General features: G+C 42.7%; 1 protein-coding gene across 2 annotated transcripts in view; it reads left to right on the forward strand.

The window, feature by feature from the left end:
- The first annotated feature begins 549 nt into the window (after positions 1-549).
- WDFY4 (WDFY family member 4) overlaps positions 550-21,110 on the forward strand; it is a 250,451-nt gene continuing 229,890 nt past the window's right edge. For both annotated transcript variants that reach the window (XM_081267492.1, XM_081267493.1), the window contains exons 1-6: positions 550-789; positions 11,072-11,186; positions 11,779-11,885; positions 14,131-14,256; positions 17,887-18,076; positions 20,405-20,594. In XM_081267492.1, coding sequence (XP_081123618.1) covers positions 556-789; positions 11,072-11,186; positions 11,779-11,885; positions 14,131-14,256; positions 17,887-18,076; positions 20,405-20,594 — 962 coding nt within the window. In that variant the 5' untranslated portion in view covers positions 550-555. The remainder of the gene's footprint in view (positions 790-11,071; positions 11,187-11,778; positions 11,886-14,130; positions 14,257-17,886; positions 18,077-20,404; positions 20,595-21,110) is intronic.

Raw genomic sequence — 21,110 nt, forward strand, 5'->3', positions numbered from 1 at the left:
AATGATGTAACATATCCCAAACCACTAAATGACGCACCCTTAAATGGAAGAATTTTTGGTATATGAATGGTATCTTAATTAAATGAAAAATAAAAATGAAAGAAATTTTTAATAGAGTGACATGCCTTTACAAACACTGGTAAAATAGTCACATGTGTCTTATTTAGTTAAGAGGCTGCAGCATGACATGGGGCAGATTTTGGTACTAAAGGTCTGCTTTCCACCTTAATGTCTAGTTGCCTGTGTGCCCTTGGCCCCCTCTGGTTTCCTCACTTCCACACAGAAAATAAGGGCACTCTCTCTGCTGATACCTGGGGTCTGTATGGTGAACCCAGCACACTGTGTTGCTCATGGAAGATCGTCAATCCCATCCAAATCTGATGCATCTCTTTTTAAAAATGTCTTCCTTATTTTAGTCGGTTTCGGATTCTTGAGGAACTATCTTCAGTAGGAACTGAGCAGAATGAATACTGTACCTTGTCCCACAACCAGTGTCATCAGGAAGTGTGATGAGGCAGGGCTTTTTATTTTTGTTTGTTCTGAATTCAGATCAGCATGGAGGCTGAAGATCTCTCAAAGGCTGAAGACGGACCTGAGGACCCAGGTTTAAAAAATGAAGGCCAGTCTGCTGCTGTGCAGCCTGAGTGCCCACTTGGAAGGCAGTCCCCTGGTCCCACTGACCTTTGGGATATGCTGGAAAGGAAGTTTCTGGAATACCAGCAGATGACATATGAGAGTGCAGATGAACGTCGGAAGAGTCTGTTGTGTCTTCTCCCCCTGTTCCTAAAGGTCAGAATTTCACTTTTTAAGAAAGTTTTATTTTGTTTTTAATTGGCACATAATAATTGTACATATTTATGAGTACAGTGTGCTGTTTCAATACATGTGTACATCACATAATGAGCAAATCAGGATATTTAGTGCATGCTTCCCCTCAGTGATTTATTGTGTCTTTGTGGTGAGAACCTGCAAATCCTCTCTTCTAGTTACTTGGAAATATACAATAGAATATTGTTAATTATTTTATTGTATTTATTTATTGCCCCACTCTTCTGACTTTTAAAAACTATGAGATGATACAGTGCTTTGGATATACTTCTGGGATGAATGAAAACCAAAATCATTGCTCTTAACATTAATGCTAGTGGCCTCTGAATGGCTGTTCAGGGGAGAGTTGTCTTAGTCTGTTTATTCTGCTGTAATAAAAAGTAGAGTGTCTTGTGAACAACATGAAAATCAGATCTCTAGTTTCTCTTCAAAATTTTGGTAGATGTGGTAACACCAACAACTGGATAGACAGAGATGACAGAAGATGGTCTTTTAGACAGAAGATGGTCTTGGTCTCTCACCTTACGCCAGTCCCCCAAATATCTTTCACCCAATCCATGGGTGAAACATACTCCCTTATGTTTTCTCATCCCATAGGCATTCAAGTTTGATATCCTATATATAGTGTTTCCTATTTTAAAGAACCTTGACATTGATCCATGTCTTACAATCCCCTCGTGATAATTGAGGCATCATGGCCCTTTTGTTGAACACATGGGCTTTTGAGTCAAACAAAACAGGGCTCAAGTCCTGGCTCCATCTCTTATTAGCTGAGCATACTGGAGAAAGTTACTAATTCTTGTTGAGCTTCAGTTTCTTCATCTGTAAAGTGAAATCAGTTATATTCTGTTGAGAAGCTGAGAGGTGAGATAAGATGATGTCTGTCAAGTCCAAAGCACATAGAACACACTCATGCCCTGCGTCACCTTGCCCCCAGCCCCCAGGGTCCTAACTGCATGTATGCATGAACATTCGAGATCCTGCCTTCATGATTTCCCAAACTGCTGGCACCATTGGCTTCTCTTTGGATCTCTGGAGCCCACCTCCAGTGAATCCTGTAGAGGCAAACAATACAGGTTTCTCATGGTTTTCTTAATATCTACATTCTTAAATTAAGTCCCACAATGTCTACCAATCTGACATTTCTATTAAGTTCTGACTAATAGAATCCTGCAAGAGTCAGAACTCCCAGGCTTCCTAATTGAGAGTTGGTGGTGGAGAGGAACGTGGGGAAGATGGGGAATGTTTCTCAGGTGTAGTTCAGATAAAAAGGGAGGTGTATCTAAAGAACATTCCTTGGAACATTCCTCATGCAAACTGTCTAGCTTGTAACTATTCAGTCCTGAATTTTATAACCATAAAGAAGTACTCTTCAAGGTGGTTTATGCCTTGCAAATATCAGAACCTGAAAAAGTGTACCATGTCCTGTGAAATTGGGAGGCTAATGTCAAAGCCTTTTGAATTCATTGGTTGTTATGGAAACCATGTCCTGCTTGGGATTTGAATGCATATACGAATCCTGAATGGTTTTGTTTGATGAGAACCTGACTCTATACCTGATTCTCTTCACTTTGGGTCCAAGGAATAATAACATGGTCTGGAATAGTCTTTCTATGAAGATGATGTACACTGGGATTTTGAATTGCCACTCCTGCTTGGAAAGGATTATACTCTTGGGGTGTGGGATCCTTACTGTCCTTTCAGTTAGACCCAACATGGAAGAGGTGATTCATATGTAGTCAGAGCTTAGGTGAAGATTGACAGCTGTGTGTGTTCTCCTTGTGGCTATCTCCTGCTTCAACCTAATGAGTCTTTAGGTTTGATATGGATCTTGTCTTGTGTAGCAGACTCTCTCAGAGGTGGTTTTATTTTATTTTATTTTTGCATATTTTTTTCAGAGGACTTCCCTTTCTCTTTTGTTTCTTCCCATATGACTCCTTCAAACTCATACCAGGAATATTACCTAGGTATAGTTGGTGACCGTATTGCTCACCTGGGCAACAGAGCTCCTAGGTTCTGCTACCTGCTAACTGAAACTAGGATATTATTTCACCATAGGGTCATTTCATTTTTAATACATACCAATAAACCCATTGTAAGTCAGAAACATTGTAAGCAGAAAAAGCATTGAATCCACCAAACCTGCCCAACAGTACAGCTCAGCATAGCATGCTGTAGAGCGTTGGTCATTTGTGATCACATGGCTGAGTGGGAGCTGCGGCTCGCAGCTGCTGTCCAGCGTCAGGACAGAAGACCATACTGCATGCTGCTAGCTCAGGGAGAGATCAAAAGTCAATATTCAAAGTTTGGTTTGTACTGAATATGTATTACTTTTGAACCCTTATAAAGTCAAAAGATTATAAATTGAACCATTGTAAATTAGTGACCATCTGTATACAGTCAGGGTAGTACTATAAAGTGATACTCAATAGCCAAGTGATGGAACCAGACTACATGTCCATCAACAGATGAATGGATAAAGTAAATATAAAATAAATATATATACACACACATACACACACACACAATGGAACCTTGTTTAGCCACAAAGAATAACAAAGTTATGTTATTTGCAGAAAAATGGATGAAACTGAAGAGTATCATGTTGAGGGAAATAAGCTAAATTCAGAAAGTCAAGGGTTGTATGTTCTCTCTGATATGTGGAAGCTAGGGAGAAAAAAATTATGAAAGAGACCTCATGTAAATAGAAGGGAGAGTGGCTGAGTTGAGGAAGGGGGTCAGGGAGAGGGAGGGCATGAGGGAAGGGGATGTTCTGGAGAATGAAATTGATCACATCATGTGCATGAACATATTTGTCACAATGAATCCCACTATTATGTAGAATTATAATGCATTAATTAAAATATGAAAAAGAGAATAAGGTGGTATTCTAAAGAAATAAAAAAGGAAAATGACAATTATTCCTGTCTTTGTTTACATGTAACTGCATTAACTGTGTCCATTTAGAACAGAAGCCTCTCCACCTCACCTCTCCTCATGGTAGGTCAAAGAGGAGCTCTTAGTCAGGGTGAGTTGAACAGTGTCTCAATCCTGCTCTAGGGTGATATCCTCCAACTCTGCCTTTCTGTCTTCTTTTCTTACTTTTGATATCACCTATCTTGTCATTGACCTGTGCTGCCCACACTGTGTACTGATGGTCACTGACTTATTATGGCTTGAATTATGATAACTAGGTAATATTTACAGAGCTCTAACTAGCAAAGCAGACACTTGCTGAGTGTTTAAAAGTATTCACAATGACCCTGTGAGATAGTTGGTGTTTTTATCTGATTTATTAATGAGGAAAGAGAGGTTTGCTGATGTTGAGTAACTTGACCAAGTTCACTCAGTTTTTAGCAGAGTGGAACTTAACCCAAGAAGTCTGTCTCAGGTCTGCATTGTTAACCATTGGGCTCCCTTGATCAATGCTGGGGTTTGTAGAATGGGGTATATTTAGTTTCTGTTTCCCTAGCCCATGACTCACTGGACAATGATGTTGCCTGCAAGCACCCTACTTTTCCCTTGGACACAAAAAGGAACACACGTCATGTTTGGACAGATGGCTCCAGGATATTGCAGACAGGGAAGTGGCTTTTTTTAGTTAGTGTATTACAGTAATACCTAATTGTGGGGTTTGACATATCCACAAATGCAAATAATAATCGAATTTGCTTCATTTCAGTTCCCAGTACTGTCTCCTTCTCTCCTCTCCTCCTTTCCCCGATTCCATTACTCTTCTCTGTTGGAATTCCTTCTATTAATTTATTTTTTAAATTGGTGCATTAAGTTTGCAGTAGCCAAGCTATGGAACCAGTGTACATGTTCCTCAATAGACAAGTGGATAAAGAATATGTAGTATATACACACAATGGAGTTTAATTTAGCCATAAAGAAGAATTAAACTATGCTACATCTGTGTATGAACCTATCAGGGAAGAGGTTTTATTTCATCACTTGGGAAACAGCACAGGGCCAGTAACTTCTGTAGTGTGCAGGGCAAAATTTTTGAGAAGGACTCAGTAGACTTCTTTTCCTGCCATGATTCTTGGCCTTTGGTTGTTTCAATACCCGTAGAATCTCAAGACAAGAAGGCATTCCTCTGGCAAGCATGGGCAGGCCCTGGCCTGTGGATGAGCAAGCTGTGGTAGAAGGGAAGGACTCCAGGTCTTCACAGTGCATAGACATATTCTGTGATACTAGATATGGGGAACGCTAGGGCCCCAGAAGTAGTTCTTGAAGATTGCTTATAGAATATGTACTTGAGAGAAAACAAGAAAACACAGACCTTAGAGAAGACTTTAGAGAATCCCTAGCAATTAGAATAAAAGCCCTCAAATAAGGGACAGACGATCTGGGGGGTGGCATGTTATGAATAGGCTCATACTTCTTCATGCAAGGGTAAGGCCTATGCCTCTTCCTGTTGCATCTAGGTGGATTTGTGATGTTGTGGCTAATGGAATAGGATGGAAGTTTCTAGGCACAAGCCTCCAGGGGCTTTTCCTTCCTGTCACTTGGAATACTCACTAGAATCTGGCTGTTATGTGAGGAAGTCCAAGTATCCCGGAGGAAAGTCCTCTGTGGAGAGGAGCTAAGGCCCCTGACCTAGGCAGGTGAGATGGTACATACCTGTAATCTCAGCTATTCAGGAGACTGAGACAGGAGCAACTTAAATTTAAGGCCATTCTGGGCAACTTAGAGAGAACTTATCTTTTTTTTTTTATTGTTTTAGGATCAAACTCTGTTATACAAACGCTGTATGTTTTTGGTATGGATTTAGTGTACTGATTTTCATTATGGTAAAATGCATCATCATAACACACATGAACAGTAGGCAGTTCAGTAGGGTTAAGTTTATCACAATGTTGTGAAGTAGTTTTCCATGACTTTCATATCCTGCAAAATTGTAACCTACAACTTTGTATGTGTGTGTGTAGGGTGGTGGCTACTGGGAATTGAGCCCAGTGTGCTCTGCCACTGAACTTTATCCACAGACTTTTAAAATTTTCATTTTGAGACAGAATTCTTTAAGTTGCTGAGGCTGGCTCAAACTTGGGGTTCTCCTGCCTCAGCCTCCAGAGTTGCCAGGATACCAGGAATGCACCACTGCACTCAGTTCTATACCTTTTGAATAACAGCTCCCCATCCCTTAGCAACCACAATTCTGTTTTCTGCCTTTATGAGTTTGACTACTGATTAGTTTCCATAAGTGGAATTATATACTTTGTGTGTCTGGTTTATTTCACTTTGTATAATGTCTTCAAGGTTTGTCTCTGTAGCATGTGTAAGAATTTCCTTCCTTTTAAGGCTGAATACTATTCTATTGCATGTGTTTACCACATTTTATTTAGTTATTTATTTATTAGTTCTAATCAGTTATACATGTCAGTAGAAAGCTTTTCAAATCATTGTACACAAATGGAACAGACATTTTTCCCTTCTCTGGTTGTGCATGAAGTAGAGTCACACCATTTGTACAATCATATATGTATCCAGGGTAATAATGTTCATCTCATTCCACTGTCTTAACTACCCCTTTGCCCCTTCCACCCTCCCCTTTGCCCCATTCAAAGTTCTTCCAATCATCCTGTGCCTCCCACCCCCTACATGGATTAGCATCCATTTATCAGAGAAAACATTCGGCCCCCCTTTTTTTTGAGATTTGCTTATTTTATTTAGCATGATATGGGAGATCCCATCTTTAAAAACTATGAAAAGGACTAGGTATGTAGTTCAATGAGAGAGATCAAACTCCAGCACTGAAAGAAAGAAAGAAAAAGGAAGACCAGTAGTACTTTTCAAAGGTGGTGTCCAGAGGGGACAGAAAGGGTCAATACCTTTTCTTGTTCACTCCCAGTTCTACTCCACCTTGCAGCAGGGCCTCAAACACAGCTTATTCTCACTTTGGGAAAATACTATAATTTGCTGTTTTAGCAAAGCTTTGATACACACTCTTTTTCTTTTTCTTTTCCTTTTTAAATTTAAATGGAGATTGTTCACTATGTCACATTAGCAGGAAAGCCTTGCATAAAATCATAGAAATAGTTGAAGTTCTCTTAAAGATAAATGATAATAACATCGTGGTCAGGCTGAAAAACCAAGCAGGTTCTCTTGTCATTCAAAAGCTGTTTTTTCCCCAGCTCCTGAAGAGCTTTTATTATTCTTTGTTTTCATTTGGAGTCTAAAGCATTGTTTTCTTTCTCTTTCTTCCATGAGAAGGGATAATCATAAGGCATGATCATGCAGCTTAGATAATGTTAGTAAATAAAAGTTTTAAAAAAATATTGAGCAATATTCTCCCAGCATGCAAATCCCGGTTTGGGGAAAAAAATTAGGGTCTTTTGGAAGCTGCCTTAAGTCTTTGGGGTCTCCATGGTACCATTTGGTAAATGATTGGCTCTGTGCATCAAACAGCACCCTGGTGACCTGAAAGAGTTAAAGCAGTCTCCAGAAGTACCCATTGTGGTCCCAGGAAGGAGCCTGAGCCTTGGGAGATCTGGCTCACAGTACAATTACTGTTCAACTCACAGTGGCCCAATTTGCTTTATTGTAGAGTGCCTGCTGGAGTTCCATTGCTCCAGAGACAATATAGATGCTTCTGAGTCAACTGCTTGCAAATTGGTCTTTGAAGGGTTTGCAAGTGCAGGGAGGAGGCACAGGAATTTGTTAGAAAGACATCATAATAGAGTTTGTGGTCCTGGAGAAGGAAATCATCTTACCTCAGAAGTTCCAAGCCCAAAAGACTGACTTTTCCTTTTCAGTGATTAACATGTCTGAGTGACCACTGGTTTTTAGGGGTTAGTATCAGTTCACACATGTGCATATGTTACTTAGGCATGTTCTACATGTATGAAGTAATTCAATTCTTGATGCTGAGCCTTTGTTCTTAATCTATAGCTCAGCTTGCAAGGTGGGCATAATAATAATATAAACCTCAGTGCTTTGGTGTGAGGATTAGTAAAAATAATGCGTATAAGTGCTTGGCCCAGTGTTTGGCACAAGACAAACACACCATACATTTGGCCATTGTTATGGTGTATTGTGGGTTTTGTAATTGTTTTCTTCATTTATTAAACATTTGTTGGAAGTCAATTATGTCCAACAGTGTTTAACAATAACAAAGCATTCTTGTTTTAGCAAAGTTCCAAAGAGCTGCTTTTCTTTTTCATTTATAAAGGGAAGGGTCAACCATGTTCATTCATAGGGTAAAAAAAAAAATTAGACCCATACAAAATTTCACTCAAAACATAACACATGAATACTTGCCACCTAGTTTATAAGAAATTAAACATTCCAGATAAACTAAAGCCCCTGTGTACACATTCTTAAGCCCATTATTGGAGAGGTAACCCCCTATCTTGGATTTGGGATATATATCATTCCCAGCACAGATTCATATTTCTATTAGATGCTATCATTGGATATCCATAAGTAATATACAGTACAATCTTAAAGGTTTTTGTAGATTTATACTGTCATGTAACTTTACCATTTGATTTTTTTCACTTGACATCTTTGGGGTTTATCCATGTTGATACATTTGGCTGTATATTTTTGGTACTATTTAGTATTCTTTTATATTAATATATCACAAATTGTCTATGGTCCTCATGATGCATATTAAAACTTTCCCCAGTTTTTCTTAATTACAAATGTGGTCACACAGCTATTTCTTGTCCAGCTCATATACCAGCATTTCTCTAGGTAATATAGCTAGCTGTGTGCCCCTTAAAATTTATTCATTTGGGCTAAAAACATATCCAAAAGGGGTTTCCCAAGTTATACTTCTTCAGTAGAGTGTGGGGCCCTCATGTCCCCCTGTATTTGGTATTGTCAGACTTTTCACTTTTACCCACTTGAAAAGTACAAAATATTTCAAGGAGGTTTAAGTTGCATTTTTCTGATCATTCATAATTTACTATTTATTTTATCTTTTATAAAAATTAGGTTCTTTTTTTCTTATCAATTTACAGGAGTCTAGATTTCAATCTTTGTCAGTTAGATGCATTGCAAATCTATGCCTTGTATCTTTACATTATTTATGTATGGTCTTTTAAGGGAGACAAGATTTTTAAAGGCTTTTTAAAACAAACTTAATGTCACTTAATGTCACAACAAGAAAAACATTATTTCCCTTTGGGACATTGATATTCTCCTTACCTTTTCTAGACAGATGAGCTCAGCTTAGAAAATACCCAGTGAGGTTTCTGGGCAGGAGTTAGTTGACTATATGGGAGGTGAGTGGGGACGAGGGGATAACAGCCCATGGAAATTGCATTTCATGGAGGCAGCTGGTTCCAAGAATGTGTGCAGCAGCCTTCCCTCCTGGTAGGAACGAGAGATTGGGAATCACCTGGAAGTCAGGTCCTACATGGCCTCAAGGCTGTCCTCCCTGACTGAGAAAGCCTCCTCATCCGGGACTAGTATGCTCAGCCAGTGACAACGTGATGAACAAGGAGAAATGGCATCTGCACAAAGACTCTGATGAAAAGCAGACAAAGGGGCAGGGTCACTATAGAAATTGGGAAGGAATTCTGTAAAGGTTCTGCTATTCCAACCAGAATTTTAAAAGTTGTGACTTTCATTAATAGTAACCTAACAAAAAAGGGAAAGAGTCAACCAGATGAGATAGAAATAGAGAAGGACAGATAAGAAACAAATAAATAAAAAAGAAGAGATTAACAACAACAATTTGGGACTGAGGACCAAATTCCTAAACGTGGAACTAAAGCCAGAAGATTAAAGAATAGAAAGAAAAATTTGATTTCCTAAGAATTTCTGTACAACGAAACCAAATAACACCAAATTTAAAAAATGACAAACTTGAAATAATTGCAGTAGTATTATAGACCAAAAGTTAACATTTATCATTGTTATATATATATATATATATATATATATATATATATATATATATATAATCTTTTTAAATAAATATGAAATTAGTGAAAACCCTAAAGGAATAATAGGCTAAGAATAAAAGCAGGCAATTCAAGAAGCAGGAGAAGCATTTGTTCATTCTAGATCAAGATTGCAACTGAGATTTTTTTTTTTTTATTGTTGGTTGTTCAAAACATTACATAGTTCTTAATATACCATATTTCACAGAATGATTCAAGTGGGTTGCAACTGAGATTTTGATGAGATTTTTTCATTAAAGATGAAAAAGCATGAGAATGCACAACATGGATATGGGTATAGAAACCCAGTTCTCTCTCTTGGAGCCAGTGGAATCTAATATGGTAACCATTGTCTGGAGAATGAGTTTGTAATATGTACTAAAGCAAAAAAAAAGTACACTCTTTAATTTATAATCCCACTTGTAGAATCAGTCTAAAGGAAATAACTGAATGATTTATACTTAGATATCTGTGTAAGATTCAAAAATTATATGCTGTGATTTGGACATGGTTTGAGTGTATCCCTCAATGGTTCACATGCTGGAAGCTTGGCCCAGTGTGGTGACATCAAGATGATGGAACCTGTAAGAGATGAGGCCCACAGAAAGTAATTAGGTCATGGGGGCATCACTCTCGCAGGGATTAATGCTGATCTCCCAGAGCGAGTTCTTACCAGAGCACATTATTTAAAGCAAGGAACCTTATATTCTTGTCCCCTTCTAAATGTGGTTGTTTCTCTGCTTCTCTACCATGTTGTGACAGAGTTAAGGGGCCCTCAGCAGAGGTCAAACCAATGGGGCCACCTGATCTTGGACTTTCAGCTTCCAAAATCATGGGCCGAATAAACCTCTTTTCTATATGAAGTCCCCAGCTTTAGGTATTTGTTATAGCAACAGAAAAGGGACTAAGACACAGGCTAAGAGAATCAGTGAGACTTAGTAATTGACTGGATGAGGGAGGAAGTAGAGGGAGACCTAGTGAATCATTATTGGGATTTCCACTGGGACAACTGGGCACTTGGCTGGGCCATTTCCTTATAGAAGGCACATCAGGTTTTGGGGGATGGTGATGGATTGGGGTCTGTGTGCTGGACATTTCAAAAGTATGCATTCAAGGAAGGTGTCCAGAGGCAATGGGATGTGAGGGTCTGGAGCTCAGTAGGAAGCTAAAGAATTTGGAGCATGGTGTGGGATCCTGGCTAAAGCTGTGAGGGTGGTGGTTGGGTAGCCTTTTGGAGGCACCTGGGAAAGGGAGTGGAGCCATTGGCTTGTACTGATCAGAAGGAGGCCAGGTGGTTCTCATGGAGTGCTGATACCTCTGACTGAATCCTATTTGTTGCATGTCAGGCCTGGGAACACTCTGTGGGCATAATCTGCTTTCCCAGTCTCCAAAGGCTAGCAGAAGATGTTTCTGACCAGCTTGCCCAAGAAATACAGAAGGCCCTTGCTGGGAAACCTGCAGGTAAGAGAACAGAGGTGGTGGAGAACACTATGGAGAGCTAAGCTGCCTTGAAGAACCTGCCCAGGGCCTCTCTAAGCCCCTTTGCTTTCTCCTGGAGAAAAGCAGTGTTTGCCAAAGGGCATGATGCTTATTCTGCCCCTGAGTGCCCTAGATAGAGACAGAGGGAAAAGCAGGGAAAGGGAGAAGAGGATGTTGGCAGGAGGGAATTCCAGGCAGAAGGATTTGGGCACCAATTTCAGAGATTCTTGTAATGTAAGGCACTATGGGATGTAGGACCTGGGGTTGAGCACCTGGATTTTGGGGAATCCAATAACCAAGGAGCTTGTTCCTACTCACTGGCAACAGAGAGCCATTGATGGTTGTTAAGCAGGCATGGTGGTGTGATCAATGTAGTCCTCCTAGGAAAATAATCTGGCAGACTATTTCATGTTTGGTATAGATTCAGGTGGCTTTGCGGGGGGGGGGGGGTGTGGGCAGGAGGCTAGAGTCTTCTGCAGGAGCTCAGGCACATCTCATGGGGAGGAGGCCCTGGATGGAGGGAAGGTGGTCAGGCAGTCTGCTACAATGCTCAGCTGGTGACACTTTCTTCCAGAACAAGCACGAATGGTGGCGGGGCAGTTGCTGCGGTGCAAGGGGGACGTGGATCGGGATGGCTACCTGCTCTTGAAGTCGGTGTATGTGCTCACAGGAACAGACTCAGTAAGTTCCAGGCTCTTGGGCAGAAGGAAGTCAGGCACAGGGTATTGGCACATCCCCACAGTGGCTTCCTTTTTTGCAAAACGGACTGTTTCTCCTGTCTTCCCTTCTTTTTACCAAACATTGACTTTGGGGTCTGAAATTCAGGTTTGAATGTTTCCTTTTCAATTGATAAAATGTGTGTAGCCATGGACAAATGACTTTAACTTGCTGTTACTTGGTTTTGTTTCTAATTTTAGAAGTGGGAATAATCATGCATTTCTTCTAGGGTTAGTGTGGTTAATGACTGATCTTTATTGACTGTAACCCTACATGACTATTACTTGATGAAGGCTGGATGTGTCCCATGCACACTACCAATTAATCCTCTCAAGGAGCTTGAGTCAGATTATGGGGATATTAGGGTAGCTGTGAGAAAAAGGCTTACCTGTGTGTACCTTCAATCTACCTGACCCCAGAGTTCCTGCTCTGAGCCATGATTCTTGATTGCTTCCTGATAAACCCAGCCAGAACATGATACACCTGTAGGCACCTCTGCTGTGTGTGCCCTAACCTAACTTGGCTCATGTGTTCCCACTGTGGGATTCGGATCCTGGAACTTCTTCCCTGAGTGGATCTTGGCTGTGCTCATGTCTTCCCACTGTGGGATTCGGACTCATGTCTTCCCTGAGTGACTTGTGGATGGCTATTGACCTCTTTAGTGAAAACTGTCCCTGGTAGCTATGAACATTATCAGAAATGGTCAGAGGGCCTGCATGGGCCTGTAGTGGGAGTGGATGTCCTGTGCTGGGAAAATTATGGAATGAGATGGGGTGGCTGCTGCCCTCAATGCAAGGGGGACACAGTCACTGGGTGGCATTTGGATCTAAATATACAGGTGACAACCCTGTGTGCAGTCACTGGGATGGGGGCTAGAGCCTGATCTCTGAGGCTAACTAGAGGGGAGGACTTTGTCTGTCCTCAGTATAAATTTTTTTGGGGGGTGGGTACTGGGGATTGAACCCAGGGACACTCAACCACTGAGCCACATCCCCAATCCTATTTTGTATTTTGTTTAGAGACAGGGTCTCACTGAGTTGATTAGTACCTTGCCTTTGCCAAGGCTGGCTTTGAACTCACGATCCTCTGCCTCAGTCTCCAGAGCTGCTGGGATTTTAGGCATGCACTGTCATGCCTGGCTAGTATAAACTTCTCGTATCACCTTCAGGTACAGTGGCCTGAAACCCAGAGAAGGGTTTTTTTTTTTTTTTTTTTTTTTTTGCCCCTGGGGAAGGCCTCTGTAGACGAGTGGTGATAGAGTCACCAAAGGGCTGGCTGTCCACTATGAGCAGTTGGTCCAGAGCAGTTGGTCCAAAGCAGTAAGAGAAGTACGAGCTGGCTGTCAGCCTGTGCAGCCTGGAGAGACCAGAGACAGCCACCCCAGGGGGCAGAGCCAACCATGTGTCACAAGGAAATAAGGGAAGACATTACTTGGCACTGGAAACTTTGAAGGGGGAGATTAGGCTCAGCAGCCTGCATCAGATTCCAGATTCTGGCTAGACCGTGTACCCTTCCTTTCTCTTTCTGTAACTCACCCACTGTATTGGTCAAGTTAGTCCACTAAATGGGACATTTGCAGACAGCATCCTATAGGTTGCCCCACGTGTCACATGTGCTTACACATACTCCCTGAGGGGAACTGCAGGTAGAGCCCAAGGAAGAAAAGCCCCAGGAAACTCCATCAGGTTGGTTTCCATCTTGGCTAATCTCCTGTCCTCCTGGCTTCTATGCGGCTGCCTGGGCTGCTTCCTGGTGCTGTGGTTGTCTGGTTGTCAATCATCTATTGTGCTACTTTAGGTCTTGGTGGAGTCTGGGATCTGGGTGAGGGGTGGGAAGGCCTGCTCAGGTCCTTATTGCTGGTGTGTGTGCACTTGCTATCAACTTCCCCTCCTTCCTGACCAGGAGGCTACTGCCCACAACCAGCAGTTATGTGTGGCTAGAAAGCCATTGTTTCTAATTTTAAGTCCCTCCCCCCACCCCGTCTCTTTCCTCCCTTCCTCCACATCTTGTAAAAGGGCTAACATTTATTGAACACATAGTAAATGCTATATAAACTTCACCTTCACAGCTACTTAGGTGGGCCCATGATTTCACATTTGAGGACACGGCATCCAGAGAGAAGTGACTTTCCCATGGACCCCACAGATACAGCAGACCTGACACAGATCTGAGCTGTGGATCTGGGGTCACACGTGGTCTTCTCTTGCAGGAGACGCTGGGCAGAGTGGCCGAGTCTGGGCTTCCAGCCCTCCTCCTCCAGTGCCTGTACCTCTTCTTCATCTTTCCTCTGGAAAAGGATGAGAATGATGTTCAAGGTCAGAGGATGTTTGTGCAGGTGAGTGACAGCAGGGACCAAACATGCCCAGGTCATGACCTCACTTTTGGAATCAGACTCTGAGATGCTTCTGGGAGATACTTTTGTCAGTCTCAGCCTTAGTTCCCAAGCTCCTCTGTCATCCCACAGGCCCAGATCATCCCTCTTCCCCTTTGCTCTGCAATGCCTGTGTAGCTGAAAAATGGTTTTCTCTTTTACTGTCCCTTATAGCATCTCTGTATCAACATCCCCTCCCCTGTGTTCTCCCAGAAATGTGGGCTCCTCCCCTTTCTCTGATCACTTCCCTTCTCTCCCCAGTTCCTCCTCTGGTCTGCATTCTGGGGTCCTGAATGAGGGTGCTCCCTGGCACCTGCAGCCTGTTTGATCTAGCACCTTTCTCTCTGATAACTAGCATGCTCAGTCCAACTCACACATCAGCAGCCAACATTTTCTAAGTATAGTCATAGGCTACCTGACAATGGAGACACATTCTAAGAAATAAGTGGTTAGGGAATTTCATCATTGTGCCAACATTGTGGAGTGCACTTACACAAGTCTAGATGGCGTGGGTCAGGCACTCCGTGTGACATCTTAATGCAATCAAGAAATGTGGTAAACATGAGATGCATGAGGCTATCAGTGTAACCAGGAAGAAAGTTTTACTTTTTTTTTTAAGTAAGTAGGAGTACACTCTCAAATAATGATAAAATGTGTATTATGGTAAGTGCATATACTAGTAACTAGTAACTAGTAACAGTTGTTTATCATCACGATCAAGGGTTTTGTATTGTATAAATTTGTATGTGCCATAATTTTATATAACTGGCAAGTGTAGTGTGTGTGTTTATACCAGCATCATCATAAACATATGAGTAATACCTTGTGCTAGGATGTTATTATGATGTCACTAGGCAACAGGAATTTTTCAGTTCTATCAGTCTCATGGGACCAATATTGTACATTGTGTCCACTGTTGACTGAAATGTTCTAATGCCGTGTGTGACTGTACTAACCATCTATCTGCCTGTCCATGAGTCTCACGGGGGTCACCTACATAGCCTTCTCTGCCATCCTAGGATGTGTGTAGAGTTGCCATCCTGAGTCTATAAAGACTAAGGAACTATGAGTAATTGTTGATTCTGGGTCACAGAGGTTGTGGATAGGGCTAGGATTGGCGTTTGGGGATCTGGCTTGAGTTCCCTCAGTTACACCTCTAACTATTCTGTGATGTCACTTCCTTCCCTTCTCTCAGAAGATGTCTCAGGCCACTGAGCATCCAGTGGTTTCTTCTTGTCATTTCCTGTCTTTCCCATGCTTCTTCACTTCTTCCCTCCATCCCCCGCTCCCTTCCCGACAGGTTCTGCTTTCTCAGCTTCTGAGATGCTGAGTTCTTCAGAAGCTCTTTCTGTGCTTCTGTCTGAGCAGGGGGATGGTGGGGAGGAACATGTGTCTTGGTGTGTTCAGTGCCTGGGGCAGCAGCTCACACAAAGCAGGTTCTTATGACTTTTCAGTAGATTTCCAATGTGTGTTCATATGCTTTGGACCATTCTCAAAGTTTAATAATCTTTACTGGAGAGCATTGCGTGTGTTCTGGCAGATTCTACTGATGCTGGTTATCCTTAACCTATATTTGTTGAAAGTTAGGCCTCATTTGCCTAAATATGAATCCTATTCTGAGTGATGGCCAGGATGCTGCACTGGGCACTTTAGCAAATCTACTGCATGACTTTTGCATGCTCTGCAGGGAACTAGTGTGACTTCAAGGTCCTTTAGATGAATGCAAACCACAGGTGACAGACTATGCATACATTCCTCAAGACTTTTCATTTCTTCATTTACTGAAATGTTCAGAGTGCCTTCTGGGTACAGCTCTATTCCAGACCTATGGTTTTTGTGGCAAGCACATAATATTTACTCCCATGGGTGATAGAAAAGTGGGGAAGTCAAATGGGGTGGGGAAAACAACTCATTTTTGTAAGTGCTATGAAGGGAATGTCAAGAGTTGTGTGGGGAATGATGGCAGAGGACTGATTTTAGTGGAGAATGCATCAATGGAGACTCTTCTGAGTACATGCCATTTAACTAGAGAGCTGACTGACCCTTGACAGGAATCAGGATGTAGCTTTGCCCATTTGGGGTGGAGGAAAGCCAGGAGAAGAGAGGTAAGAGGAACAGAGAAATGGTCATCCAGGCCCAAGGTGAGAACTTTGGTCACTTGCCTAGTATTAGGCTCTGTAGCCAGCCCCATGGCTGCTCTATCACGGAGCTGGCAGGGGCTATCACATTCATCCTACTGGAAGAGGCTTGCAATATTTCCCAAGCTGGAAGGAGGTCCCATCAGACCATTGAGAACTCAAGGGAGAGCTGCATTTGATAGTGAGGGAGGAGACAGGCCTGGTTCATGCAAGACTCTGAGAGCCAAACTAAGGTTTGAATTTTATCCCAAATGAACAGGAAGATACGGGAAGTCCCTCTGCTAGCCATTTGGAGACTAGATTAGCAGGGAAAAGGAGCTTAATTTAGAGTTAAAGGATAACTAGCTTTCGTGATTTTTCGGAGTAGAGTGTCAACCAGGAATTCTGGAACACCTCTCTTTTTAAATGGTACCAGGCCCTGTTAACTGTATCCCTTAATAGTTGATGTCGTTTTTCTGTACTTCCATATAAAAAGACCCTGAAGTTAATCACTTCTCTGTTACAGGAGTTTCCCCTTATGTGGTTTCAGTTACTTGTAGTCAACTTTGGTCTGAAAATATAAGGAAAAATTCCATAAACAAACAATTCATGTTTTAAGTAACTTTTATTACAGTACATTTCTACAATTTGTTCTACTTCATTATTAGTTATTATTATTTATTTTTTACTGTACCTAATTTATAAATTAAACTTTACTATAAGCCTATATGCATAGGAAAAAGTGTAGTACTGTGGTTCCTTGGTATCCTTAGGGGGTTGGTTCTAGAACTCTCCATGGATTCCAAAGTCTGTAGGTGCTTGGGTATCTTATAGAAAATGGCATAGCATTTTCACATAACTTGAGCACACTTTCTCTATGCCTGCAATCATCTCAAAGTTACTTATAATACCTAACAATGCAAATATTATGTAAGTACTTATTATGCTATATTTTTAGGGAATAACAAGAAAAAAATTGAACATTTGCATTTCAGATGCAATATTTTTCACAAATATTTTCTATCCTTATTTGGTTGAATCCATGGATAGGAACCCACAGATACAGAGGGCCAACTGTATATGTAAGGTTTAATACTATACAGGGTTTAAGGTGTCTGGGTGATATCTTAGAATGCATCACCCATGGATAAAGCGCCTACTATATCCTGATTTGGAAAACATAGCAATCACTTGTGTAGAGATTTAACATTCAGACTTGAGCCACAGCCATGCCCCCTTCCCTAGCTGGCTGGGTGGACCAGGCTGGTCAACAACAGAGATTGACCATACATACAATCTAGTCCTTTCTGCTGAATATGCCCATCAATGCTCCACAGAAGCAGGGAGCAAATCAGTCATAGAAGGGAGTCTTTCTAACAAGAACTTTCTTCATTTTTCTTTTCTTTTTTCCCCTTCCTTCCTTCCTTCCTTCCTTCCTCCCTTCCTTCCTTCCTTCCTTCCTTCCTTTTTTTTTCAGATGTTACTCAACATTTGCAGTGAGTCTCAGGGTCTGGAAGGATTTCTTTCAGGATGTGAACTTCAGTCTCTACTGATTGCCACCACCTGTCTTCGGGAACACAGCTGCTACTTCTGGAAAGAGCCCACCTTCTGTGTGCTGAAGGCAATCTCCAGGGCTCAAAGCCCCAGTATCATCCAATACCTCCAGGGTAGGTCCCAGGAGACTTTCTTTGAACTCTTGGAGTAAAGACTTAGGGCCCACTTTCTACAGCGAGGCCCTGAGATGTTCCTCTGATATCAGAATAAATTTCAGGACCAAAGAAGAGGTGAATGGACAGATATGCCTTGTGGATGGTTCAATAGTACTTGGCTCCATTTGTGAAAGTGATTGTATTGTTCATCTTGATGCTCCATTAGAGGAGGGAGGAAAGGGGATTTCATTCACCATGCTCATACTATCAAACAAACACTGTAACGGGATCATTTGTATACTATCTCATTTGTTTTTTTTGAGATGAATTTTGGAGATTAAGAAAGTGAAGATTAAAAGTGATAGAAGACCTTGTGAAGATCTACTTTTAAACTTAGAGATGTCTGATGATAGCACCTCAGTTTCTGGTTTGGGGAGCACATGTTGGGGTGAAGGTCATAGACTCTGGAACCAGCTAGTCAGGGTGTGTAGACTCTAGCTCTTCTGAATGACCTCAGGCATTCAACACCTTGGGTGCCTCAGTTCTCTCATCTATAAAATGGGTATAATAACACATAATCTCCTTGGGTTCTTGTGATTCTTCAGTGAGTTGACACACAGAAAATGTTTAGACAGTGCTTGGTGTGTGTGTGTGTGTGTGTGTGTGTGTGTGTGTGTGTGTGTGTATAAAATGGATGCTGCATTGGTCTCAGCATCCCATCATCATTGCTTGGGTTTGATCAAAGGCAAGATGTTGCAGAAGCTAAATCTAGTAGAAATCCTAAGGGCCTCCCCTTAGCATTATCTAACATCCAAGGACCTAGACAATGCTAAGAAGCAAGGAGACCACTGTGACTCCTAGCATGTCAGGGCAAGGTACAGGCCTCATCTCAGCGGCTGGCCCCTCATAGGGCAGAGAGGGAACCTCCATAGGCTAGTTCCAAGGAGGACATTTTGAGGAAGGTTCACCTTAGCTCACCTCCCACCCACCAAGCAACATTTTCTCAGTTTCAGCAGCTGAGCACAGCAGCCACGCTGGGAACATGACAGCCCTTCCTTTGGGCTGACCTGCAGGTATGGACTCTTTGGAAGCTAGTTAGGGTCTCAAGCTGCTAATATCACTTACATGTTCACAAACCCCTGTTCTATGATTTGTTTTCTTTCTGGGGTCTCCTACAATAGGTGGCATTAGATGGTGAGAACCAGGAAAGTCCAACAAGCCTATGTTCTGACTGTAACAGAGTTCCTGTAGGACATGTCATCCTAGTTTGGAGATTCAAAGCTCTCTGTGAAGCCAGAGCTCAGTGTTAACAGTGGAGGGCTAAGCTGTGTCTCAATAACTCAGTCTCTCTTAGTCCTCCTCACCAGCTAGAATCTAAGTAGCTGAGAAGAGGTTGTGGGCCTTGGGGATCTTGGGCGGGGGTTGTCTCTGACTATGTTGTCCTCTGCTGCCCAAGACAACAACCACTCAAGAAGATTTCACCTAAGTGGGGAGCCTGCCGCCCAGAGCGCTAAGACCAGAACCTCTTTAAGGGAATGGGTGGCTTCTGTGGGCTTAGGGGCCAGGAGGTCGTCAGAAGGGGAAGGCTGGTCTGGCAATTCCCTGACACAGCATCAACTCTTGGCGCTTTTCTGCCCAATGTGCAGACTTCAGGCGCTTCTGAGTCCTCACTGCTCAGAGATCAAGCATGCATTATCTCATGTTCCACTGGTGTGGCTTTCCAGCACTCAGAAGAGTTTCCATTCAGCGAGACATCCCTGAAGACAGGGATCCATTCCGATGCAAGTCTGAAGGCCTCTCTTTTCTGACTCCTGCCCGGTCCCTCATGTGGTTAGCCATCTTTCTTCTCCCCTGTGGCCCTCACGGCGCTGCTCTAATCCCACGGCTTCTTCACTACCGGAAACACACATCCTTTCCCTCTCTGCCTCCTCATGTATTCACCTATCCTTCCCTCACTTTTAATCAATAATTCCTGCTCAGCTCTCCACACTCGGCTCCCAACACTGTTTCCTTCAGGTCTTCCAGGACGCTCGGGTCTTGTGTCTTGCATCTTGTTCCTCAGGGACCTGGACTTTCCTGTATGCTGGGAAAGAGGAACAGGGGGTTAAAATTCTTCCCTCCTTTTCTGTGTCACCTGCTTGGCCTGCAGGATTTGGCTTTCATGATGGCCCTTCCCATGGGGGAAGCTTCTCTTTGAACCAAGAGTCAGTAGGACATGTTCTGGATTCAATCTCACTCACATCTGACATCCAGTTTAAAGTGGAGGAGGGTGGCAGGGATAGGGAAAGACTATAGCAGCCAGGTTCTTGCCTCTGGGCTCAGCAGTGCTGTGCTTCCCTCCTACAGCTGCTGACTGTGTCCGGCTCTCAGTTCAGAACCTCTCCAGGCTGGCAGACACTCTCCCACCTCCCGAGGTGAGCGAAGCTGTGAACCTCATCTTGGGCTTTGTGAAGGACTCCTACCCCATCTCCTCAGCTCTGCTCCTGGAGTTTGAAAATGGGGAGGGTTACCCTCTGTTACTCAAGGTATTATTACGGTAAGTGCCTATGCCTGGTGGCGGGGAGAAATGGGAACATCCCTGCCATGGTCCTTAGAATCATCTGGGATGCTAGTGTGGAAGCCAGTTATTGAAGCCCCTCAGCATGTCTTCTGAAGTGTAAAACTCCCTGGAGCATGACCAGAGAGACCCCTCACAGCAAAATAACCCAACATGCAGGCTGAGGTGGTGACCACTTCCTTACAAAATCCATGGGCAACAGGGTAAATTTTTCAAGTCTGCTTGGTGTCATGCTATTGGCCTGGTTCTCACCTGTCAGAGCCCACATGTCTATGTTGGGGGCTTTCTGGGGGCTGTTGTCGGCTTCCCTACCGGTGTTCTTGGATGGCTGGACATGTGTAGGAGTTGACACCTTGCAGGGGCAGCTCTTGACCAATGATTGACAGGAGCTGATAGGTAAATGCTCAGCAAAAGTGCCCTTGGGTGGGAAAGCTTTGCACTCTCTGAGTTCCCCAGAAGGACTGACTGCAGTTGCCCAGCGAGGTTCTGGCTCAT

The sequence above is a fragment of the Spermophilus citellus genome (assembly GCF_964194105.1).
Source record: "Spermophilus citellus genome assembly, chromosome: 15".
Lineage (NCBI taxonomy): Eukaryota > Metazoa > Chordata > Mammalia > Rodentia > Sciuridae > Spermophilus > Spermophilus citellus.